The sequence below is a fragment of the Eptatretus burgeri genome, chromosome 1 (assembly GCF_056783735.1).
Source record: "Eptatretus burgeri isolate ZD-2024b chromosome 1, Ebu_testis_v1, whole genome shotgun sequence".
Taxonomy (NCBI): Eukaryota; Metazoa; Chordata; class Myxini; order Myxiniformes; family Myxinidae; genus Eptatretus; species Eptatretus burgeri.
The window spans coordinates 19,897,009-19,924,455 of NC_140961.1; the positions used below are offsets into that span (position 1 = coordinate 19,897,009).

The window sequence follows — 27,447 nt, forward strand, 5'->3', positions numbered from 1 at the left end:
CACAAGCAGGTGTAAAATTAACGAAAAGAGGTAATGGATTATATCTTTCTAATAAATAAATGAGCATTGATGAGTGGTTGAAAGAATTTGGAAAGAATACAACATCAAATTTACAACTTGCCAAATATTGTAAGAAATTAAAAATTCATAATGTGGTTATTTGTATGAGAGATGAATTAACAAATGTGTCGAAACATACAAAGAATATTATTATGAACTTAGAAGATAATGATGGGAACGGTTCTCATTGGGTTTGTATTTTTAATAGTCAAGACAAATATTATTTTGATAGTTTTGGTCTTCCACCACCTGTTGAAGTCATAAAATTCTTACAGAATGGTGTTTATCAAACATTTCAAGTCCAAGAATTAAATTCCAAGTGTTGTGGTCAATTATGTCTATATGTGTTATTTCAACTCAACAAAAATAAAAAATTTTATGATATTATTTTTAATCTAATATAAATGACTTATGTTGGTAAAGATGGTTCTATCTTTGGTGTATCTCAAGAACTGGATATTGATTTATCAAATTATTACACAAAGGCACAGGCTGAACGATATAAATATAATATAAACAAAAATATTAACATGAAAAATGCTTATAAATTAAAAAATTATCCAAGCCCGACTGACGCGAATGACTTGGTGAGATTAAGCGATTTATCACAATATATATACTTAAATAAAACGGCTGTGTATTCTAAAGATACAGAAGTGTTGATATTATCTCCAGGTCATACAGAATTCACAGTTCGAATTAAAATAAATTTTTATAAAGAAGGGTGTATCGTTTGTATGAGAATAGAACAATGGGGGTATGATATGAATGATTTAGGGTATAATTGGTCATTTAAAATTAACCTCGAAGACCTGGAACAATTAAATCAGTCTCGTAAGGAAGAATATTATCCACTTGGTATCGAGAATGAGTTTTGTGGAGCCACGATTAGTAAACAACAAATAAAAGAATTTAATAAGGGTAAATATAATAATGGTTTTGCCCTTGTTTATCTCATGAAAACAGAAAAAACAGGATTATATATAATAAGTAAGGAAATACAAAATGATTTAACTATGGGAAGATGGGGAGGTGTTTCGTGCCATAATATTATTCTAACATATATTTCTAATACATAAATGACAGCAAGAAGGCTTCAAGAAAATTATCATTTCTGTGTTCAAGCATACCTTCAAGAAAAGGGTATTCGGTATTTTAATAAATATGTTCTACAACATAAGAATGAGGTATTTTCAATAAAAGATTGGCATTATGCTGATGTTGATAAACCAACAACTTTAGATTTAATTAGAATGTTAAATAATGAAAAAATTATAAGGTTAAGAAAAGGTAAGGCTCTTTTAGAAATTCAAAAGAAATTTTATTGGTATCCTGTTGTAAAAAAATTATTTTGGATACAGGAATAACAAGAAATCCTGATGAATATATGTATAATATTCTATGGGGTGTAAACGATTCAAGTATAGTAAGGGATGAGGAAGGAGTTGAAGAAGAGAGGGAAGAGGAGGAAAAGGAGGAGGAGGAGAGAGAGAAGGAGGAAAGAGAGAAGAGAGAGAGGGAGGAAAGAGAGAGAATGAATAAATATCAAAATATGGAAACCAGTGAGATTCAAAAAAGAATAGAGGTATTAAAGAAATTAACTTATCTCACCAGGGAGGAATACAAAGAATTAAAAAGTCTATTTGCAATACTTTCGACAAGACTATCGACATCGAGAAGACATGTATTTTAATTCAAGTTTTTTCTTCAATAAATGGAGGAGAGAGTGAAGGCATTTCTAAGGATTCTTTATGTTTTAAAAATTAAGATTCAAATGTGCATGTTGGAAACTAAAAAGGTTTTTGCACTCTGCAGAAATTTTTCTCATAAATAAATGAGTTATTGTCTCAAATGTAAAAAGAAAACTAATACTAAAAATATTTCATATATTAAAAGTAAAAATAACAGGGTTATACAAAAAGGTATATGTTCGGTGTGTGGTTCAAAAAATCAATTTATCTCCAAACATAAACTCGGAGGAGATATACAAAAGTTTTTATCAGGAAGTAAATTTACAACTACTGGAATACCAGGGGAATTACATCTTCCAGGGTATTCTTTCTGTGGTCCAGGCACAAACTTGGATAAAAGATTAGATGAGGCAGACAATCCTAAATCCTGGAGTAAACCAATCAATAGAGTTGATGAAGTGTGCATGAGACACGATATTGATTATGGGAATACCACAACGTTGGAAGAAAAGCATGAAGCCGATAGAGAAATGTTATATAATTTGTCTCTGATACAAAATCCAACCTTGAGAGAAAAAGTTGATAGGTTCATCGTGAAGAAGATGATTAGTGCTAAATTGAAACTTGGACTTGGAAATTCAAAAACTTATAGGCTCTAATGATGCCATTAAGACTGAAGAGCAATTAGCTGATGAATTACATAAACCAATATTCACAAAGTTTCAGAGAAGGAAAGTTTATTCCAAGGAAGTTGATTATATCTGGTCTGCTGATTTGATTGAACTCAATAATGATAAGGGGTACAAGTATGCTTTAACCATTATTGATTTGAGGAGTAGATATGCGTGGGTTGTCCCTTTAAAAAACAAAACAGGTAATACTCTTATGTTAGCTTTTCAACAGATATTTAATAAAAGTAAGAGAAAACCTAAGAAATTGTGGACTGATGAGGGTAGAGAGTTTTATAACAAGACATTTATGAATTTTCTAAAAAATAACAGTATTACATTATACAGTACCTTTAATGAAGGGAAGGCAGTTGTTGTTGAACGTTTTAATCGTACCTTAAAAGAGAGACTATATAAAAAATTCACACAACTCGGTTCACAACAATGGTCATCTTTTATTCAGGATATTGTGGATAAGTATAATGACACGATTCACACGTCAACGAATATGAAGCCATCAGAAACATTTACAAAATTAAAATATGAAAAAGAGATTAATGTCAGAAAACCTAAGTTCAAAGTTGGTGATATCGTAAGAATATATAGGTGGAAATCTCATTTTGAAAAGGGTTTTACTGAACGATGGACGAAAGAACTTTTTAAAATTGTTGATGTAATAGATACAGTTCCTTGGACTTATAAAATATATGATTTGGAAGGGAAGAGATTTTAGGTTCATTTTATTCACAGGAATTACAAAAGACAAAACTAAGCAGATAATACACCTTTGTGGACACTCGAGGGCCAAGTCCGAGGTGTATAACAGTATATAATGTGTGTCAAGGGGGACGTTCTTAGATCTGTGAACCCCAAACACAGAATCCTCAACTGAATAGTCAAGGTTTAACTTTTGTTTGTGTGTGTGTGTGTAATGGGAGCAATAGGTTGGCGCTTCACTCCCTCCTACTATACACCGTTGTGGACACTCGAGGGCCAAGTCCGAGGTGTATAACAGTATATAATGTGTGTCAAGGGGGACGTTCTTAGATCTGTGAACCCCAAACACAGAATCCTCAACTGAATAGTCAAGGTTTAACTTTTGTTTGTGTGTGTGTGTGTAATGGGAGCAATAGGTTGGCGCTTCACTCCCTCCTACTATACACCGTTGTGGACACTCGAGGGCCAAGTCCGAGGTGTATAACAGTATATAATGTGTGTCAAGGGGGACGTTCTTAGATCTGTGAACCCCAAACACAGAATCCTCAACTGAATAGTCAAGGCTTAACTTTTGTTTGTTGATGTGTATGTGTGTGTGTGTCCCAACCCTCACATTCAAAATCTCAACCCCAACCCTCACATTCAAAATCTCAACCCCAACTCAATCCTCGCCCAACACAATGTCTTTTTCAAAATGAGATTTCCACCTATATATATATATTTTTACGTTTTTTTTCTTCTTCCAATTCTGTCTTTTAAGGCTTTCAGGTTTGATGACGTAGAAAGGGGGAGTAAGCCTGCACTTTCTTCCCAGAACTTTCTTGATCTTGCTCCCATCAAGCACCATCCGACAAAGAACTACATCGATAGGTTTAGATCCCAAAGAGTGATAGCAACTCCAAAAGTCTCCAAAATATAAATAAATAAAATAATAATAATAATAAATAAATAAATAAATAAATAAAAGCCCCCAAAAAAGTTTCAAGTGTCCAACATAAACCCAACTTTCCAAGTCTTCAAGGTATAACCACATTCCCGTTGAGTTTCCAAGATATGTATCACATTGTGAGTTATCAATCCAGAACCCACATTTCAAGTATTCAAAGTAAAACCAACTTACAAAGTCTCTTAAGGATAACTCATTTACTGATTTTTCAAAATTTGTGAGTCTCCAAGGTAGGCCCCATATTTAGAACCATCTTGGCAGAACCCTTTTCCTGAGTCTCCAAGGTAGTTATTTAAACCATCAAGGCAGAACTCATTTACTGATTTTTCAAAATTTGTGAGTCTCCAAGGTAGGCCCCATATTTAGAACCATCTTGGCAGAACCCTTTTCCTGAGTCTCCAAGGTAGTTATTTAAACCATCAAGGCAGAACTCATTTACTGATTTTTCAAAATTTGTGAGTCTCCAAGGTAGGCCCCATATTTAGAACCATCTTGGCAAAACCCTTTTCCTGAGTCTCCAAGGTAGTTATTTAAACCATCAAGGCAGAACTCATTTACTGATTTTTTCAAAATTTGTGAGTCTCCAAGGTAAAACTTGTATTCTGGCTCATCAAGGTATAACTTGTTCAGTGGGTATTGTCTTGATAACTCACAATGAGTACTATTGCTGTAAAACTCTTTTTCAGGATTTTGCTGGTCTCCAAGGTATAACTCTTTGGTTGGGTCATCAAGGACGAACTCGTTCTGTGGGTCTTGGTCGCTCATAAGGTCTTCAACCAAGCCAACAATTTCGCCCCAAGTTGTAGCAAAAGCAGTATTTTCATTTCGTATTTCAGACACAATTTCCTGTGAGAGAAAATAATAATGTATTAATTAAGTTATTTAATTATTAAATGAGTATGCTTCAATCAAAGTTTGAAAATAGGAAAATAAAAAATCTTACCTCAATAGATAAGAGGTTTGAATCCAGTTCATCAACTTGAAGGTTTAGTTCCATAGAAGACAGAGAGTTCCAAGGAACACCAAAGTCATCCCACTCAAGGTCTTCAACCAAGCCAACAATTTCCCCCAAAGTTGTAGCAAAAGCAGTATTTTCATTTCGTATTTCAGACACAATTTCCTGTGAGAGAAAATAATAATGTATTAATTAAGTTATTTAATTATTAAATGAGTATGCTTCAATCAAAGTTTGAAAATAGGAAAATAAAATATCTTACCTCAATAGATAAGAGGTTTGAATCCAGTTCATCAACTTGAAGGTTTAGTTCCATAGAAGACAGAGAGTTTGAGACAAGCACACAGAACACCATTGCCAGCAAGAACAAATGTTTAAAATGGAGCCTGGGTTTGAAGCTTTTATAGAGAAAGACTGGTGGGTGTGGTTTCCTTTGGAAATTCCCTGGGCAAGCCTAGGCAAGCCTTCATTGGGAAATTTTTCAAAACCATAACATCCTGTAATTTTCTAGTGATTTCTTTGTGAGTCAGAGATGAACTGGAAATGATGTAAGAGTGGGCGGGGCTTAGCAAAAGTAGGCGGAGCTTAGGAAAAGTGGGCGTGGCTTAGAAAAAATACCTTATGAAAAGTGGGCGGAGCTTAGCAAAAGTGGGCGGGGCTTAGGAAAAGTGGGCGTGGCTTAGAAAAAATACCTTATGAAAAGTGGGCGGAGCTTAGCAAAAGTGGGCGGAGCTTAGGAAAGTGGGCGTGGCTTAGAAAAAATACCTTATGAAAAGTGGGCGGAGCTTAGCAAAAGTGGGCGGAGCTTAGGAAAAGTGGGCGTGGCTTAGAAAATTACCTTGTGAGAAGTGGGCGGGGCTTAACAAAAGTGGGCGGGGCTTAAAGAAAAGTGGGCGGGGCTTAACAAAAAATAACCTGTGGCTCAGGAGGTGGTCAAACAAGAGCATTAAGAGAAGTTTATCATTTCGTAATGGCACAAATGGGGTATCTTAAAAAATATAAAGATTCAAATGTTTTGTTTGTCAATATTTTAGATGGGGATTATTGTGCAAAGAAAATTAAACTATTGAAGGAATTTGAGAATGAACAAATCTTTATAGGTTCAATGAGTGAGCTGTTCAACCCTCAGGTGTTCAATTCAATGAGGTTCAACCTCCAAGTTAAAAAGGGGAGACAAATAAATATACCTTGGGATAAAAAGGGGATTTATTTTTAGGGAAAAAAAATATAAATCGCTGAAAATCCCCCATTCATTTACATGGGGAAAAGTGAGCCAGAATCAGTATTCTTACCCTACATATATATATATATATATATATATATATATATATATATATATATATATATATATATATATATATATATATATATATATATATATATTGTTGTAGAATTCGCGCCCGCCTGGCGTGCGAACGACCGCATCTAACCAATAGCAGCCAGTTCGCCCACCGAACGAGCAATCTAGTCGTGACTTTCTGGAACAACACCAGAACCCTGTCACGGGTGGGTCTTCAACCCCACCACGCCGTGCCAATTGTCTACCCGCGCAAGATAGGCTCACTCGCCGAATTCGATATACCTAAGTACCTGCGCGGGGAGCCGACCGGGCAGCCGTACCTTGACGCAGGTCGGCTTGGGACACGAACCGCTTAAGCGGTCCGTTCCATTCGAAACGATAACCGAGCGGGTATTATCGCCGACCTCGCCGGATCCGATTGTCTTAAACGGGTGTTTAAAACCCACTAATCATTCCACGAGGCAAGATGGCGTTCCAATAAGGGAAAGAGGGCACGACGAACGGGTTAACATTCAAACCAGCACATATATTTACTCTACGTATGCAGGAACAATCATGCAGTCATTCAAAAACACCAACATGCACGTATACAGAACAAGCGATGGATGCGGCACGGCACGTGGGCAACACAAGGCGCTACAACCGTCTATAAGTAATTATTAATGTACAGTCACTTGCACAGTTTTACTTACGGGACTCGGCGCCACAACATTCATTCGAAAGTAAAGCAGGAAAAAGACCCCATCAAAGGCAATGGGGTCAGACTGGACCTCTTGGGTCTTTATGGCGTGGGACTTGGCAGACCGAACGAGGCCCACGAGACCGTTGCAGGTTACCTGCACCCTCGTGGTGTCTGGCTTGGGCGACCCGCGATGCTCCTTCCCCACGGCAGCTGGCGTAGCCGCGGTCGAGCTCGGGCCTTCCGTGTGGCAGGCGAGCTCTCTCCGGCTCTCTCCACATGACCACGCGGTTTGCGCGACACAGCAGGCAAGGCTGCGCCTCCAGCTCGCATCTCCTTGGCGACGCCCGGACTCTCCACCGACTGCAAGCTCCAAGCTCCCGACTCCGCCACGAGCCCAGACTTCCACGCAGCTCCTTGGCTTCTGGCTTCCTCCCGACTCCCCGACCTCTCCAGACTGACTCAGGCCGACCGATCAACTCGACGCGACCCGACTCGAACGCGAGCTTGGCGCTCTGCTCGTCCTTTTATAGGGCTGGTGAGACGCGGTTTGGCCTCCGATCCTCGACCTCTGACCTCTGACCTCTGCGCGGAAAGCGGACGTGCGCGAGATCACCAAGCTTGATCCGACAAGCAAACGTCCCGCGTCGGCCTGCAGCGACGCCGCTCGATGCCGACTCGCCGCGGCTGGCGCAAAGATGGCGTCGTTTCGGAGACGAAGGTGAGGCGATGTTTGTGGTGTGGAGATGTTGACGGTTGCTGGCGAAGTGGTGAGGATGGCGTGGTTTGGTGAGAGGCAGGTGTGGTTGTGGTGGTGGAAGGCGGTTGGTCTGAAGCAGTTGTTGAGAGCGATGTTGGTGGTGGGGGTGGTTGTTGTGAAGCGGTTGTTGAGAAAGATGTTGGTGGTGGACGTGGTTGGTCCAAAATATCGATAGTAAAGAATAACTGCTAACTCAAAGATCACAGCCCGGTTAACATGAATAGTTCCCTTTAAACAACGGTGGGGAAATCTATCTGACACGGACTTATCGGCCTCACTCAGCGTTTCTCAACCTTTGATGGCCCATGGTCCCCCTACCGAGTCGCTTAACATTCGTGGTCCCCTGCCCTTCAATAAAAGATGCAGATTTCGTTTTATGAAATTTATTTACTCAGTCTTAAAAGATAAATCAAAGTAAACATTTTTCTAACCAATACAATCAATGAGACACTTGCTGTTGGGCTTGTCTGACGAGGCCTCTTATGTCCGGCTCCGTCTTGGACACAGCAAGGCGAATGTCGTTCCCAACGTCAAGACGGTTTCTGGACTTCGTTTTAATGGTCCCAAGGTCAGAAAATCCAGATTCCCAAAGATATGTTGTGGCGAATTGAATGAGCATTACGGATGCCTTCTTGCTGAGTAGTGGATACTCATCCTGAACAGACAACCAGAAGGTGGAGTGGTCTTCTTTGTGACTGAAGACCAGCTTCATTGCTTTTGAAACCTTCAACTCTGCCAGCTCCTCTGCTTCGTCTTCAGTAGTTTTAATTTTGGCGTTAAACGGGTCTTTGTGCCACGGAACATCCAACGGTGCATCGTCGAAATACGATTTGAACTCGGCGGAGAGATTGTCGAGATGTCTAGTGATGCAATCTTTGATGCCGACGGGAAGCTCAATCCTCTGCGTCTGCAGGTGCTCGTCCAAGAAAGGAAACGAGGCAGTGGACCCGGCCTTGATTCGTGCCTGCCAGACTCCCATTCTAGCAGACAGTCCGGCGAGCTTGTCTTGAACGTCACTGACTGTCACATCACGGCCTTGCAAGGACTGGTTCATTTCGTTGAGTCGGCCGAATATATCGGCCAGGTAGGCGAGCATCATGACGAACTCTTCATTGTCGAAGTGGACATGGAGGTTGTTTTCATTGTCTCGCAGGAAGATTTCCACCTCAACCCGGAGTTCATACAGCCGAGAGAGGCATTTCCAACGGATAGCCAATGGACTTTGGTGTGGAACAGAAGTCCAACATGTTCCGCTCCCATTTCGTTGGCCAGGAGTTGGAAGAGCCGATGACTTTTTGCCTTTGCACGAATGAAGTTGATCACTTTGACCGCGACGTCCATGACTTCCAGCAAACGAGGCGGAAAAGTCTTTGACACAAGAGCGTATCGGTGTAGCGAACATTGGGAGGACGTCACATGGGGCCATTCGTTCTTCACAAGCGTGACGAACCCTCCTCTGACGCCGACCATCGCTGTGGCACCATCAGTACAAATGTGCTTGAAATTCTGCCAACCGAGTCCATTAGCTTAAAAAAAAAAAAAAAAGAGTCCACAATAGCTTTGATATCTGCCGCTGTCGTTGTAGTTGGTAGGGTATTGCAGAACAAGAACTCATCCTTCATCTTTCCCTTTCTCTCGTAGCAAGCGAAGGTGATCAACTGGATCTCCAGGGCGGTGTCGGTAGACTCGTCTATGGAAGGCAAGCCTGGAGCGTGCTTTGTTTGATTTCGGAGCAAACTTGACGTCACACATCAGCGGCCATGTCGTCAATCCATCGTCGGATCATGTCATTAGAGAGCCAAACTTGCTGGATCTTCTTTTTGCCTCTGGTCCGATCATCAATTCCACCATTTTCTCTGTACATGGCTTGATAAGGTCCTCAGCAATAGTGTGCGGCTTCTTGCACTTCACAATTCGGTATGCCACTTCGTCGCTGGATTGAAGAGCAGGTTTTTCTTCTGGCCGGAATCCAAATTGGGGAAGTGTCGCTTCACGGTCATATCGTGATCGTTTCGCAGACAGGGCGTCGATATTATCTTCCTTCCTTCCGGGATGCATCTTGTCGCGATGGTTTGAAAGTTTGGAAGGACGTAGTGACGCATTTGACATCACGACCGAGCAATGCAGACCATGCGCGCAGTCCCCTCCATCTCGACTGACATTCGTGAATACAAACTGGACATAGCTGTCATTCCATTTTCGAACCTTCGACATCTGAGAAAAAAAATTGAAAAAAACAAAATTCTAACGTTTTTGTAAACATTGGTTTACGATGAATGCTCTGTGGGCTCCGCCTTCTCTTTTAAAATTGTGGTTAAACTCATCTACCCTTTTTACTTTGACACTATGACCGGAGACTCATCACCTTAATTGTACATTACAAGCTTCTGCATTCTGAATCGCAGTTTTTCGGTGTCCGCTCATGGCCCCCCGGTCGAAGGCCGATGGCTCCCTTGGGGGGCCACGGGCCCCCGGTTGAGAAACGCTGGTCTAACTGATCTAGAGACCTTTATGGTGTTCTGTCAATTTCCACAGCCGTAACAATATATATATATATATATATATATATATATATATATATATATATATATATATATATATATATATATATGTATGTATGTATGTATGTGTGTGTGTGTGTGTGTGTGTGTGTGTGTGTGTGTGTGTGTGTGTGTGTGTGTGTGTGTGTGTGTGTGTGTGTGTGTGTGTGTGTGTGTGTGTGTGTGTGTGTGTGTGTGTGTGTGTGTGTGTGTGTGTGTGTGTGTGTGTGTGTGTGTGTGTGTGTGTGTGTGTGTGTGTGTGTGTGTGTGTGTGTGTGTGTGTGTGTGTGTGTGTGTGTGTGTGTGTGTGTGTGTGTGTGTGTGTGTGTGTGTGTGCAGTGTCTGTCACATGTTGTGTTGTGTTGTCACTGAATTACTCCTTCAAACTTTTGTGACATCGTACCAAACTTCTGGGCTGCACCTTCCTCTCCCATTTTTTTTTTTGAAATTTTTGAAAAACAAAATGTTTTTTTCTGATTTTATTTTCAAACTTAAATCTTCAACCTAAATTGCTTATAAAAATATTTTTTCACGAATATTACAAATTAATTTGCAAAATAAATGTTTGAATTCTGCTTGATGTAAATCATGACAACTCACGTACTTATCCTCAGTTAAAACAAGCCGGTCTCTCGAGCGACGTGTGGTGAGGTGTTCCGAATTGCACGACGGCAGTTGTTTTGAATTACGTGGAGGTTAGGTCTTATTAATAACATGGCGGTTACGTGGTAGTGAGGTGTTTTAATAATGTGGTGGTGACGTGGTGGTGTGTTTTTAATAATCTATATATCTATCTATAATTCCAGCAATATCTGTGTGTGTGTCTGTCTATTTGTCTGTTTGTCTGCGACCGCCGTTTCTCGATGACCGCCGGTCCGATCTCATTGAAACTTGCCAGGAATATTGCCGGGGACCCGCGGATGTGCCTTTTCGAGGTTTGATGTCAATCGGTCGAGCGGTTCCCAAGTTACGGCCATTTATCTGTCGACCAATGATAAGACACGGTGCTATAGCATCACGAATGACGTCACAATTAATGTTTATTTATTTATTTTTATTACTATTATTTTTTTTTTTTTGCACGATTGACGGTCTGATCTGATTGAAACTTGCCAGGAATATTGCTGGGGACCCGCGGATGTGCCTTTTCGAGGTTTGATATTAATCGGATAAGCAGTTCCCAAGTTACGGCCATTTATCTGTCCAACAATTACAAGACACGGTGCTATGACGTCACAATTAATGTTTATTTATTTGTTTTTTGTGAATACATTTGTTAATACATTTACAGAGAGAGGCGTGAGACTGGAGGGGGGAGAGAGGAGGGCGAAAGAGGAGGGCAAGAGAGGGGCGAGAGAGGGGAGGGAGAGAGGGGGGCAAGAGAGTGGACAAGAGAGGGGAGGGAGAGAGGGGGGAGGGGTGTGAGAGAGAGGAGGCGTCACAATTCAAGAGAGGGGAGAGAGGAGGGGGAGAGAGGAGGGGGAGAGAGGAGGGGCGAGAGAGGGGGTGAGAGAGTGGGGGCGAGAGAGGGGGATGAGAGTGGGGGCGAGAGAGAGGGGGTGAGAGAGTGGGGGCGAGAGAGGGGGATGAGAGTGGGGGCGAGAGAGAGGGGTGAGAGAGGGGGGCGAGAGAGAGGGGGCGAGAGAGAGGGGCGAGAGAGAGGGGCGAGAGAGAGGCGAGAGAGGGGCGAGAGAGAGGGGCGAGAGAGGGCTGCAGAGAGGCATACTGGCACTCACCTTCGGGCACGCACTTACGGGCCCGCCCCTACGGGCCCGTACTAGGATATGTAAAAACGAAAAGCATGATGAGGTGGTGAAGCCCTAAGTCAGTCTGCGAAGATGTGAGTCAGTCCGGGAAGCCGTGAAGACTATATGCCTATTAATCACGTCCTGTTTGAATGTTAATTCCCCAAGGACCCAAAGGTCCCTGAGGACCCAAAAGACCTCAAGGGCCCAGAAGTCTCCAAGGACCCCGAATAACCAAAAAGACCCTGAAGACCCCAAAAGACTCTGAAGACCCAAAAGTCACCGAGTACCCAAGAAGACCTTGAAGACCCAAAAGACTCCTAAGATCCCTTAGACCTTAGCAGCATTTAGACCCCTTACATCCTGAAGACATTTTAGACAGCTTAGACCCTTGACCATTTAGACCACTTGGACCATTTTTTAGTTATCACCCCCCTTGAGTTAATACTTGGTGGAAGCACCTTTGACAGCAATTACAGCTGTGAGTCTGTTGGGATAGGTCTTCACCAACTTCGCACACCTTAATTGGCCAATATTTGCTCATTCTTCTGTACAAAACTGTTCAAGCTCAGTAAAGTTGCATGCAAAGCATTGATGGACAGTAATCTTCAAGTCATGCAACAGGTTTTCTATTGGATTTAGTTTGGGGCTTTGACTGGGCAAGTCAAGGACATTTATCTTTTTGTTCCTCAGCCAATCCAATGTAGCTTTGGCTGTGTACTTTGGGTTGCTGTCATGCTGAAAGGTGAACTATCGTCCCAATTTTAGCTTTCTTGCAGGGGGTGATGTGCTGTGTTGGGTTTGCACAAAATGTAACATTTTGCATTTAGGTCAAAAAGTTCCATCTTGGTTCCATCAGACGACAAAACATTTGCCACACGGCTCAGAATCTTTGACAGCACACATCCAGAGTGTTTTTTTGCATACCTCAAATGGGACTCAAGGTGGGCTTTTTGAGTAATGGCTTCCTTCTTGCCACCCTACTATACAGGCCAGACTTGTGGAGTGCTTGGGATGTTGTTGTCACATGCACACAGTGACCAGACATTGTCATAAAGGCCTGTAGCTCTTTCAAAGTTGCCATGGCCTCTTCATGGCATCTCTGATCAGTCTCCTCCTTGCTTGATCATCCAGTTTGGAGGGACAGTCTGATCTCGGCAGGGTCTTGGTGGTATCATACGCCTTCCACATCTTAACGATTGTCTTGACTATGCTCCAAGGGATATTCAAGGTCTTTGAAATATTTTAATACCCATCCCCTGATCTGTGTTTTCCACAACTTTACCCGGAGGTCTTTTGAAAGCTCATTGGGGCTCATTGTTGAGTCAGGTCAGGTATGGGAGCATGAGCCAGAGCAGCACATCGCTGCGTCCACTTTCCACCGGTACGCCAGGGGCCTCCATCTGGCCATCCCCCAGCCAGATGCATGGCCCATCCCCATCTCCTTGAGATGCCGATCAACCACGAGGCACGTGGTCAGCCCATTGGCCTCCTCCACTCATGAGACTCCCTCATTGAGAGAATCTGGTGAGCAGGATCAGCATCAGGAAAACGAGCCACATGTCCATACAGCCGCAGCTGATGCTCACGGACTATGCAGGTAACAAATCTAATTTGAGTATCTCTCAGCAACCGCTCGTTGGACACAAAGTCCAACCAGCGATAGCCAAGGATTCTCCAAAGAGACCTGGCATCAAAGAAATTAAGTCTCTATCTCAGATCCTTGGTCAGAGTCCAAGTCTCGCATCCATAGAGCAAGACTGGAAGCACCAAGGACCTGAAGACTTGGACTTTCGTCCTCCGGCACAGGTACCAGCAGCGCCACACCCCATTATCCAGTGAATCCATGACTCCCCAGGCCCAACCCATACGTCTATTGGCCTCTGACTCACAGCCAGCAGAGACATGAAAATCACTGCCAAGGTAAGGGAATCTCTCCACCACATCAACATGCTCACCACAAACAAGCACAGACAGGACAGCAGCATCCAAGATGTCATTGAAAGCCTGGATCTTAGTTTTGACCCAGGAAACCCGTAATTCCAGTGGCTCTGACTCCTCATTCAGCACCTCGAGGGCCCCCAAAAGGATATCTAAAGTCTCTGCAAAGATGAATGCATCATCTGCGAAATCAAGGTCAGAGATCTTGACATGCTCAAATGATGCACTGCAGCTTGATCTCTCTGACATTATCCCTAGAATCGAGTCCATACAAGTGCTGAAAAGTGTGGGGGCCAGTACACACCCCTGACGAACTCCAGTAACAACTGGAAATAAGTCAGATATGTTACCACCACATCTTACAGCACTTTTAGTACCAGAGTAAAGTTCAGACATTCAGATCGATCAGTTTTGGTGGCACCCCACGAAGACCTAGAATCCTCCAGAGGGCATCCTGATTCACTGAATTGAACGATTTACAGAGATCAACATAGGCTGCAAGCAGCCCCTGCCAAAACTCTCATCTGCGTTCTGTGAGGACCCGAAGAGCAAGAATACAGTCAATCGTTGACCTCTTTGGTGTAAAGCCTGACTGCTCTGGATGCTGGTGCTCAAGCAGATGGCGGTGAACCCAACCAAGAATTATCCGAGCAAAGACCTTGCCCGGCACTGAGAGCAGCATCACCCCTCGGTAGTTGTTGCCGTCTTGGCGATCACCCTTCTCTTTCCAGAGGGGGACAACAAGGCCCCTCTTCCAGTCAGTTGGGATGATGCCTGTGTTCCAGGCAGAGCACAGAACTGCATGCAACGACACGAGTGCAGCATTTCCACCAGCCTTGAGAAGTTCAGCATGGATGCCACAGATCCCTGGAGCTTTACCCCATTTCAAGCGGTTCGCCGCAGCCGTGTTTCCATAAGCGAAGGTGGACCGCAGTTGATTGGAGGGTCAGCAACAGGGATTGTCACACCCCTGACGTCCAACTCGACAGCTGGTGGATCAGCCTGGTACAACTGCTCAAAGTAACCAGCCCAGCGGGCCTTCACTTCGGACTCCTCTGTCAAGAGCCTACCACCCTCTGCTCTAACTGCAGTACACCGAGGGATGGGCTTGGATGAACGCAATGTGCAAATTCCCCTGTAATCAGGACGAGAATCACCTGACCACAGGTGATGCTCTATCCCCTCACAGATTCCTCACACATTGGCCTCCTTGTCCACCCTTAGCGCACGTACAGTTTTACGACTCAGCTCCCAGCACAGTTCAGCTCTGTCGTTCAGCCTGGCCCTGCAACTCTGGTCAATGGTATCCAGTGTCCCTTGAGAGACAAAATTCTTCTTTGCCCTGCGGTGAGTTCCAAGACATCCACCGGCAACATCAAGGCCGGTGGTCTTCAAGGCACTCCACAACTCCTCAGGACCTCCCAAAGCACCCAGACCCCCCAAATCTCTACTCAGCTTGTTCGCAAACTCCTCAGCTACCCTCTCATCCTTGTGCTTGCCAACATCCAGCCTAGGCTGGGATGGTACCATTCTCCTGGATTTAAGGTGCAACTTCAGAGTTGCTACAACAAGCTGGTGGTCAGTATTGAGGAACTGAGCACTCCAGTAGACCCTCCAGTTCTGGATCATCCTCCAGTGAACATCAACGAGGACATGGACAATCTACTTTGCCACACCACCAGCGTTGGAATACCAAGTCCAGTGATGAGCTTCTGGGCGCTGAAACCATGAACCGGCCATGGTTGAGTCATTGCTGTGAAATGCATTATCCAACGGAAGAAACTTACAGGAACAGCTGATTTTATTCTGAAATAATCAGTCTCACTACAATTTAACACAGGTAGAGGCCAATTAACTTGGTGTGTGATTTTGAAGGTGATTGGTTACACCTGAGCTAATTTACAATTGCTATTATCATGGGGATGGACACTTATCCAACCAACATATTATAATTTTGTATTTTTAATTAATTATTTGAAATTTGTAGAATTTGGTTTTCATTTGGAAGTTGTTGGTTATGATGTGTAAATAAAGGTGGAAATTTTCTGATTTAATGTTATTTAATTCCAGGCTATAAAGGCAACAAAAGGTGAAAAATTTGGAAGGCCATGTGGACTTTCAATTGTTGTTGAGTAATGGCTTCCTTCTTGCCACCCTACTATACAGGCCAGACTAGTGGAGTGCTTGGGATATTGTTGTCACATGCACACAGTGACCAGACATTGTCATAAAGGCCTGTAGCTCTTTCAAAGTCGCCATGGCCTCTTCATGGCCTCTCTGATCAGTCTCCTCCTTACTTGATCATCCAGTTTGGGGGGACGGTCTGATCTCAGCAGGGTCTTGGTGGTATCATACGCCTTCCACATCTTAACGATTGTCTTGACTATGCTCCAAGGGATATTCAAGGACTTTGAAATATTTTAATACCCATCCCCTGATCTGTGTTTTCCACAACTTTACCCAGAGGTAAAGTTCCACAACTTTACCCGGAGGCACTGTATATACATACATGTTCATCCACCTTTACAGTTAAGGTGATCATGTTTTGGACAACCCTTCTTCAATGTTTGGTAAACATGTCTTAATTTGTTTCTGAGCAGAAAGAAACACCTGAGGAGTTGAGCTTGAAAACAGTGGTGGTGAAGCCATGAATGAATGCATCAACCAAATGTATTGGGGTTAAAGTTAGGGTTAACATCTGTTCCCTTTCCCAGGCCAGATGCCTCTTTTGGTTGACACTGGCAGAAATATTTTATACTTAAGTCACAACAGGTAAATTAACCCACATGCCTCTAGATCAGGAAAAATAATCGTTCAACTATACCGTCAGTAACTCAGCAGGAATTCATTTTACCGTTCAACTCATGGACACACCACACAAAGGGAACAGTCAGAAAGTGACCCATCATCAAATATTTTAAACCCTTTCTAACCACTCACTCGCTCATATAAATATTTAGTACTTTATTTAGGTGGGCTAGAAAGTTGAAATTTTGCATACCAACATAACTCAAAGCCAAGATTCCTGTAAGAAACAAAAAGTCACAAAACTATAATATATGTCTGTCTGTAAATGTCTGTAAACTATAATATCCCCAAACAAAGATCAGCCTGTGGAACCTCACTCCTGCTCAAGGAGGTGCAATCATGTGACCAAAGGCATTGGCGTGTCATGTGATCTTTTGCACAGTACGATCGCTCCCTGAGGTGTTTCCTGGTCTTACGGCGGTATGACTAGAGAAGTGTTTGTAGACTTTTGTTGTTTTTTAAGTACGGTGTACAGTTATAGGAACTAGTAAACGTTTGTCGTTTACAGATTGTGTCAATGGTGCAGTACACATTTGAAGTCTTGACTGTTACATGTACAAACTGGCTATAACGAACCCCCATTTACAACAATTATGACATTCCAAACACATTTTAATCAATACACATTTACTTTGTTTTAAAAACCCACATTGATTGAAAACCCAGATATAACAATCACTTTCTCCTGGCAAGTTTAATGAGAACACAAGGCCCGACATTAGAAAATCGTCTAAATTGCCAAAAATTATTTTTCAAAAACATCAAAAGATGTAATCATTTTATTATTCCCTGTATGTCCATGTCACCGAGTGGTGAAATACACCGCCCAGCTTAAATACGTCTCCTAGGACCTTTAAGTGGGTTTGAGCTCCCATACATGGTGATGTTGATGAAGTGGTACGTATCGTGAGGGGACGTGCACGGTGTAGGATTCTCATGGGTAGCTGTACGCAGTCAGGAGGTCTTTATGGATGCTGCAGAAAAGAAAAGAAAACAAGTGCACAACAAGTGCACACACACACACACACCTCTATAAATAATATAATTAGCATTGCCTAGCAACCTATTCGAATGCAAACAATCGTTTTATTTTATAACTTTTTGACTTTTTTTGACAATAATGTTTATAATAGCTGTTTACCTTTAATGAGCTCATTCGAATCACTCATTTTTGATATTTTTAGCTACTTAAAGAATGGGGGTAGAAAATATGGTTTTGGATGGGGGATAATCTGAGATGGTGGTGAACTGCTGTCTTGAAAACCAGGAGGGAAGAATGAGATTGAAGGGAATGTGGATGTTGGTGCAACAGGTGGAGGAAAAAAAGAGAAACAAATGAGTGGAGGTGAGCAGTGATCCTGGATTTTGGAAGTTTCAACTGAAGGGTGTTGGTGGTGGACCATGTGTATTCTGCAGAAACCTTTGGGTGGGGGGGATACAAAGCATGGAAAGAGCAAGGGGCTCAAGACCAAAAAGGAGGCAGTAAAAGACAGAGAGATCACCGACCTGTCTGTCATGTGAAAGAGATCGGCCCATCGACAAAATGTAAGGGTCATGACAAGTGACCATACGGGATGATGACAGCCATCTCAGTCTTGCTTGCTGCTCTTTGGCGTAGGTCCTGAAAATGCCACATACTTCCTCCTGATTAGGCCGCAGACGAGAATTAAAAGCACATTGAAGCACTTGCGATTAGCCTGCCTTCCAGGAACTATTGGCCGCTGACCAAAATATAAACACGCCAAATTATTTCTCTGTAGCTGAGCTCCACAGTCACTAATGCATGCAATTGAAAATGCTGTAAGTGGACTTGTGGAGGGCAAGGTGCAAGGCTTTTTTGGTAAGATCGCTATCTCCTGGCAAACAAATCACAATATAGCACTTGGTTGAAGTGCATAATGATGTCAATGCCAGGACAATATGGTTATGAAATTTCCGCCAATCCGGAGGAAATACATAGAGCTCAGAGTAGGAAGAATATCTATTTCAGGTAGCAGACGAGGACCTTGCTGGTATGTTGCGGTTTCAATATCAGTTTGTGAAGTCGACTTAGTCCAGGGTCTACACAGAAATGACATGCACACAATGATGTTTGAAACTTCTAAAAGAGATGACGATTCAGGATTGAAGTCATTTTGTGGTTATCTAACCACGAACCTTGGGGGTTTTTTTTATAGTTCTGATCTTCAGGTGAGTGGAAATGCTGATATCACCAGTCACTGGATATTGACATGGGACGGATCTGACAGTGAACACAAGCGGCCTCAAAGTCAACTTTCATCACCACTGTTACTCCAGAATAAACTGTGATATCTCCATAATATGTATGCAAAATGAGGAGAGGGGTAGGCATAAACTGTGGGAAAAAAAGTTTGAAAAGGGAAGAGGGAATGGATGAGAAAGCATGGTTAAAATAAGTTTGGAGGAGGGTAAGAAAAATGGACATTGGCAGGTAGGTAACTTCGGTATGGATAGGTGATTGTATACAGTTGTTGTGATTGTGATGTCTGCAAGAGTGTCTCGTCACAAGATGAATGTGCTGTCAGTGTTTGTTCATTTCTCACTCAACAACCATCTTTTTCTCACCCCACCTATCCCTCCCCTCCTTCCAACATAAAAAAAATACAGATGGCATGCATGGCACAACACTTGCAAAACCCCAATAAACAATAGTTGCCATGGAAACAGAAATTTGGTAATTTAAGAAATTTGACATATGAAGTATTTTATATGATTGAATATTATGCAAAACAAATTGGTTCACACATTTTCTTGTTGCAGCCTAACAGGTATTTTACATGTTTTGAATGGCCTTGACCTTAACCTTTGCCTAAGTTTGATGAAACTTTCCAAACATACACTAAACATATGTACAAATAAGCTGTGTGTTTGAATTTGATGTCTTGAAAACTTACGAAGTTATGGTTATAATAAAAACATAAAAAGGCTCATATAATGGAGTGAGATTGTTGTCACGGAAACCGTTGACATATTAAAAAGGCTAAATCGATCTTTATAATTTTTCCTGAACCCGGTCTCTGACCCAATATGCAAATCCTGTTCAACTTTCAAGTTATAGGATGAAAATTGATCATTTGTGACCTTGAGCTTTGACCTTTTGACCTCAAAGAATAGGCTTCAGTGACCCAATATGCAAACCCTGTTAAGACTTTAAGTCAATCGGATGAAAATTTAAGTTTTTATGTGACGTTGACCTATGAGGTTTTTTTTTACCTCAAAAACAATCTGCATGCACAGATTTGGACATCCATCAAAATTATTACGGAATCGAACATCATCGACATTTGCGAGGGTCCAAACCTCATCAACATGAGAAAGCACCCAAATGTCAATCACATTGGCAAGGATCTGAACAACATTAACATTAGCAAGGATCCGAACATCATCAACATCAGCAAGGATCCGAACATCATCAACATTAGCACGGATCCAAACATCATCAACATGAGCAAGGATTCAAATATCAGCAACATTAGCACGGATATGAACATCATCAACATCAGCATGGATCCGCACATCACCATCAACATCATGGATCCGAATATTATCAACATTAACCCGGATTCGAACATCATCAACAAGAGCAATAATCCGAAGGTCATCAACATTAGTAAGGATTCATACCTCATCCGCATTTGCAAGGATCTGAACATCATCAACCTGAGGAAGGATCTGAACATCATCAACATTTGCAAGGATCTGAAGATCAACAACATCAGCAAAGATCCGAACATCATCACCATCATGACGGATCCGAAAATCATCAAAATTAGCAATAATCCGAACACTATCAACATCAGCATGGATCATAACATCATCAACATCAGCACAGATTCGAACAACATCCACATGAGTAAGGATCTAAAAATCATCGACATTAGCAAGGATCCGAACATCATCAACATTAGCAAGGATCCGAACATCATCAACATTAGCAAGGATTCGAACATCATCAACATTAGCAAGGATTTGAATATCATCAACATTGGCAAGAATCTGAACATCATCAACTTGAGCAAAGATCCGGACTTCATCAACTTTTGCACGCATTCAAACATCATCGTTTGCAAGGATTCGAACATCTTCAACATTAGCAAGCATCTGAAAATCATCAACATTGGCAAGGATGTGAACATCATCAGCATTAGCAAAGATTCGAAGCTCATCAACATCAGCAAGGATGCAAACTTCATCAACATTAGCAACATCTGAAAATCATCAACAATCACAAGGATCTAAAAATCATCAACAATCACAAGGATCTGAAAATCACCAACATCAGCACAGATTCGAACATTACCAACATTAGCAGAGATTGAAACGTCATCAACATTAGCACAGATTCGAACATCATCAACATTCACAAGGATTCGAGCATTATCAAATTTAGCAAAGATCAGAACATCATCAACATCAGCAAGGATCCAAACATCAATACATCAGCCTGGATCCGAAAATCATCAGCATTAGCGAGGACCTGAACACCATCAACATCAGCGTGGAGCATAACATCATCAACATCAGCACAGATTCGAACATTACCAACATTAGCACAGATTGGAACATCATCAACATGAGCACAGATTCAAACATCATCAACATTCACAAGGATTCGAGCATTGTCAAATTTAGCAAAGATCAGAACATCATCAACATCAGCAAGGATCCAAACATCAAAACATCAACCTGGATCCGAAAATCATCAACATTAGCCTGGATCCGAAAATCATCAAAATTAGCAAGGATCTGAACACCAGCAACATCAGCGTGGAGCATAACATCATCAACATCAGCACAGATTCGAACATTACCAACATTAGCACAGATTGTAACATCATCAACATGAGCACAGATTCGAACATCATCAACATTCACAAGGATTCGAGCATTGTCAAATTTAGCAAAGATCAGAACATCATCAACATCAGCAAGGATCCAAACATCAAAACATCAACCTGGATCCGAAAATCATCAACATTAGCCTGGATCCGAAAATCATCAAAATTAGCAAGGATCTGAACACCAGCAACATCAGCGTGGAGCATAACATCATCAACATCAGCACAGATTCGAACAACATCCACATCAGTAAGGATCTAAAAATCATCAACATTAGTAAGGATCTAAAAATCATCAACATTAGTATGGAGCATAACATCATCAACATCAGCATGGAACATAACATCATCAACATCAGCATGGAGCATAACATCATCAACATCAGCATGGAGCATAACATCATCAACATCAGCATGGAGCATAACATCATCAACATCAGCATGGAGCATAACATCATCAACATCAGCATGGAGCATAACATCATCAACATCAGCATGGAGCATAACATCATCAACATCAGCATGGAGCATAACATCATCAACATCAGCATGGAGCATAACATCATCAACATCAGCATGGGGCATAACATCATCAACATCAGCATGGAGCATAACATCATCAACATCAGCATGGAGCATAACATCATCAACATCAGCATGGAGCAAAACATCATCAATATCAGCACAGATTCGAACAACATCCACATAAGTTACATCTAAAAATAATCAACATTAGTAAGGATCTAAAAATCATCAACATTAGTATGGATCCGAAAATCATCAACATGAGCCTGGATCAGAAAATCAAAATTAGCAAGGATCCGAACATCATCAACATTAGCAAGGCTCCGAACAATATCAACATCAGCATGAATCTGAAAATCATCAAAATTAGCAAGGATCCAAACAATATCAACATCAGCATGGATAATAACATCATCAACATCAGCGAGGATCCGAACATAATCAACAAGAGCAATTATCCGAAGGTAATCAACATTAGTAAGGATCCAAACCTCATCCGCATTTGCAAGGATCCGAACATCATCAACATTTGCAACGATCTGAAAATCAACATCAGCAAAGATCCTAACATCATCACCATCAGCATGGATTATGACATCATAAACATCAACACAGATTCAAACACTATCACAATCAGCATGGATCATAACATCATCAACATCAACACAGATTCGAACAACATCCACATGACTAAGGATCTAAAAATCATCAACGTCAGCAAGGATTGGAACATCATCAACGTCAGCGAGGATCCGAACATAATCAAGTTTAGCAAGGATCCAAACATCATCAACATAAACAAGGATCTGAACATCATCAACACCAGCAGGATTCGAACATCATGAACATGAGTCAGGATCCGAACATCATCAACATCAGCAAGAATCTGAACATCATCAACATCAGCAAGAATCCGAACATCATCAACATCAGCAAGAATCTGAACATCATCAACATCAGCAAGAATCCGAACATCATCAACATCAGCAAGAATCTGAACATCATCAACATCAGCAAGAATCCGAACATCATCAACATCAGCAAGAATCTGAACATCATCAAGATTATCAAGTATTCGAACATCACCCACATCATCAACGTTAGTAAGGATACAAACATCATTAACATTGGCACGAATTGAAATTTCATCCAACCTCCTTTTGACTTCACCTGCCTGCCTTTCTATTTCTGTTGTGTTTGTGTGCGACACGTGAGCGCCATCTGCAGCGCAAACGTTCACAATACAAGAGGTCAACTTCCTGTTATCTATTTATTACGTGTGCACAAGGGTGGGGATGGTTCATTTCTTTTTTTTAAGGGGAAAGGATGGTTCGCTGGAGGGATGGATGGTTGGGAAGAAATCGGAATAAAGGGAGAGGCCCTCTTGGAAGCATATGGAAACTTTTGGCGTACAAAAAGGATGAAAGGTTCCACCATTTTGCGTACGTATTAAGTAGAATGAGCTGTTTCTTGGCGCCCAAAACCAGGTGTTTTACAAAACCAGGTGTCTATCTTCATGTGTTTGCTGGAAAAGTTTCGTTTTATCGATTTTTAAATTTATTTGTTTTCTCTGTCGACGAATATTTGTCTGCCTGTCATTTTTTCTGAATGCTGAAAACGACGTGGTGCCCTTCTTTGGTTGGTTTGCTTTGTTCGTGTATTTTCAACATTCCGTTTTCATGTCACTGTGATGTGAAAAGTGCTTCCTCTCGGATTACATACTGTACTTTACAGATTTACTCGTCTTGATGTGCTATGCACTTTACAAATCAACCCTCACACTAGTAGTACGTACTTTATCGATGCATTCACATTCTCGTAAAGTCCATTGGACCGTATTCTTCAACAGAGCATCGGTCCTGCCAAAGCAGTTTTTCCTTATCGATTTGGCACAATCCTGGACGGGTCGCCACTCCGAACGTTTTTCTTGGAGCCCAGCTGTGCCACTGATGCTGTGCCCCTTTTGACAGTGCATTGGTACTCATTTTGCCGACCTCAGGAGGATGACGGGCTGCGTCGACCCCACTTGGTGTTAATTCAACAGCCAACAGGACTCAAACTCAGGACCCTCGGATCCCAAGCCAACCAGCTGAACCACAAAGCCAACACCAGGCGTCTCACATTCTAAGCATGACGTACTTTGTATACGGTCGTGGCCAAAAATATTGGCACCCTTTAACTTTTTTCAAATAACTCACAATTTTCTCAAAAAAGAAGTTGAAATTGACAAAACTATTTTGTCTCCACAATTCTTTATTTCACTGTTGATATTACAGAACCTTTGTTTTTGGTTCAGAACTTTATATATCCTTTTAAATCAGAAAGTAAAAAAGAAATGGCATGCACAAAATTATTAACACCGTCGACTTAATATTTGATAGTGCAACCTTTGGACACAATAACTGCAGTCAAGCGCTTCCTCCAGCCATGAATGAGCTTCCTTCACCTCTCTATTGGCATTTGTCTCACTCTTGTTGTACAAACTGCTCCAGTTTTCCCGGATTTGAAGGGTATCTTCTCCCAACTGCTGTTTTCAGATCTCCCCACAGGTGTTCAATGAGATTTAGATTGAGACTCATTGCTGCCCACTTCAGAACAATCCAGCGTTTTGTGTTGAACCATTCCTGAGTGCTTTTTGAAGTGTGTTTGGGGTCATTCTCCTGCTGCAAGATCCATGACCTTCGATGTAGACCCAGCTTTCTGACACTGGGTTGAACATTGTGCTCCAAAATGCCTTAGTAATCTCGTGATTTCATGATGCCATGCACACATTCAAGGCACCCAGTGCCAGAGGCAGCACAGCAACCCCAAAACATCACTGAACCTCCTCCATGTTTGACTGTAGGGAAGGTGTTCTTTTCTTTGAAGGCTTCATTTTGTTTTCTGCAAACATAGGAAAGATGTGCTTGACCAAAAAGCTCTATCTGGTGTCATCTGTCCACAGGACATTCTCCCAGAAGGATTTTGGCTTGAACAGGTGTGTTTTGGCAAACACCAGCCAGGTCTCTCTCTCTCTCTCTCTCTCTCTCTCTCTCTCTCTCTCTCTCTCTCTCTCTCTCTCTCTCTCTCTCTCTCTCTCTCTCTCTCTCTCTCTCTCTCTCTCTCTCTCTCTCTCTCTCTCTCTCTCTCTCTCTCTCTCTCTCTCTCTCTCTCTCTCTCTCTCTCTCTCTCTCTCTCTCTCTCTCTCTCTCTCTCTCTCTCTCTCTCTCTCTCTCTCTCTCTCTCTCTCTCTCTCTCTCTCTCTCTCTCTCTCTCTCTCTCTCTCTCTCTCTCTCTCTCTCTCTCTCTCTCTCTCTCTCTCTCTCTCTCTCTCTCTCTCTCTCTCTCTCTCTCTCTCTCTCTCTCTCTCTCTCTCTCTCTCTCTCTCTCTCTCTCTCTCTCTCTCTCTCTCTCTCTCTCTCTCTCTCTCTCTCTCTCTCTCTCTCTCTCTCTCTCTCTCTCTCTCTCTCTCTCTCTCTCTCTCTCTCTCTCTCTCTCTCTCTCTCTCTCTCTCTCTCTCTCTCTCTCTCTCTCTCTCTCTCTCTCTCTCTCTCTCTCTCTCTCTCTCTCTCTCTCTCTCTCTCTCTCTCTCTCTCTCTCTCTCTCTCTCTCTCTCTCTCTCTCTCTCTCTCTCTCTCTCTCTCTCTCTCTCTCTCTCTCTCTCTCTCTCTCTCTCTCTCTCTCTCTCTCTCTCTCTCTCTCTCTCTCTCTCTCTCTCTCTCTCTCTCTCTCTCTCTCTCTCTCTCTCTCTCTCTCTCTCTCTCTCTCTCTCTCTCTCTCTCTCTCTCTCTCTCTCTCTCTCTCTCTCTCTCTCTCTCTCTCTCTCTCTCTCTCTCTCTCTCTCTCTCTCTCTCTCTCTCTCTCTCTCTCTCTCTCTCTCTCTCTCTCTCTCTCTCTCTCTCTCTCTCTCTCTCTCTCTCTCTCTCTCTCCCCCCCCCGCAGTGGGGTCCTCCTAGGCCTCCTGCCATAAAACCCCCTTTCATTGAGTTGGTGACGGATGGTGTGAGTTGAAACTGTCGTACCTTGTGTCTGAAGGTCAGATTGAATGTATTTGGCAGTTCATCGAGGTGCTTTCTCCACCATTCGAACAATCCTTCGCTGCAATCTTCGATCAAGTTTTTTTCTTGTGGCCACGTCCAGGGAGGTTGGCTACAGTGCCATGTGCCTTAAACTTCGTGATAATGTTGTGTACGGTGGAGACAGGAACATCAAGGTCTCTGGAGATGGACTTGTAGCCATGAGATTGTCCATGCTTGGCTACAATCTTGTGTCTGACCTCCTCAGACAGTTCTCTGGTTTTCTTTCTTTTCTCCATGCTCATTGTGGTACACACAGTGACACAAAACAGCAGAATGACTCCTTTTCTCGATTCAAACTGGTGGAATGAGTGATTTTTATATTCCAGGTGCCTGCAACTCACCATCGGTGAGTTTGTTTGTTTTTTGTATGCAGTGTTGAGACTCTTATCAGAGACAACACACAACACACAGCAAGGGGGGCATGAGACAAGAGGGGGTGGGAGAGGGAAGGACAAAACAGTGGGGAACATAGACATTAGGAGATCTGTGGAAGGGAGAGGGATGGGGCGGGGAACACGGGGTATACAAGATGAACATTACAGGGACTTTCAGGAAGGAAAGCAGGGAATTTGAAGGAGGTGGGTTTGGGGTGGATTAACGGGGATAGAAAAGATCGAGGTTTTGGATGGGGGAAGATAAGAGGTGGTGGTGAACAGCTGATAAGAGTTTAATTCCAAAGTAAAAGAGAATCCCCTGCTTGAAATCTAATTATTTCAAACAACTTCTGAAAGGTGCCAATAATATTGTCCAGGCCATTTTTGGATTTCTGTCTGGAATAAGCTAAAATTTAGTACTTTTTGAACTTTTTTTGTTTTGATCCACTGCAAGCCAAAGAAATACATATGTAAATACCAAAAGATTTTTATATTTCAAAAAATTTCTGGAAAAAATGGTGCATTATTTGAAAAAAGTGCAAGGGGGCCAATATTTTTGGCCACGAAGGAAGTACTCACATTCAAGTATGACGTACTTTGTAGATATTCTCTCATTCTCATAAAACATACTTCATAGATCTACTCTCATTCTAGTATTACGTAATTTATAGATATACTCACATTCTAGTGCTGCATACTTTATAGATGTACCCTCATTCTACTGCGACATACTTTATAGATGTACCCTCATGTATAGATGTATTACGTACTTTATAGATGTACCGTAATTCTATTATAACGTACTTTATAGATATACTGTC

At 42.2% G+C, this 27,447-nt stretch overlaps 1 protein-coding gene across 1 annotated transcript; it reads right to left on the bottom strand.

Moving 5' to 3' along the window:
• Nucleotides 1–4,517: 4,517 nt before the first annotated feature.
• LOC147033971 (uncharacterized) lies at nucleotides 4,518–5,851 on the bottom strand. The gene is made up of 3 exons (XM_085848419.1): nucleotides 5,300–5,851; nucleotides 5,026–5,202; nucleotides 4,518–4,928 (listed from the first exon to the last, which is right to left on the bottom strand). Exons 1-3 carry the CDS (start codon nucleotides 5,390–5,392, stop codon nucleotides 4,518–4,520), a joined length of 681 nt encoding a protein of 226 aa, XP_085704545.1. The 5' UTR covers nucleotides 5,393–5,851.
• Nucleotides 5,852–27,447: the final 21,596 nt, after the last annotated feature.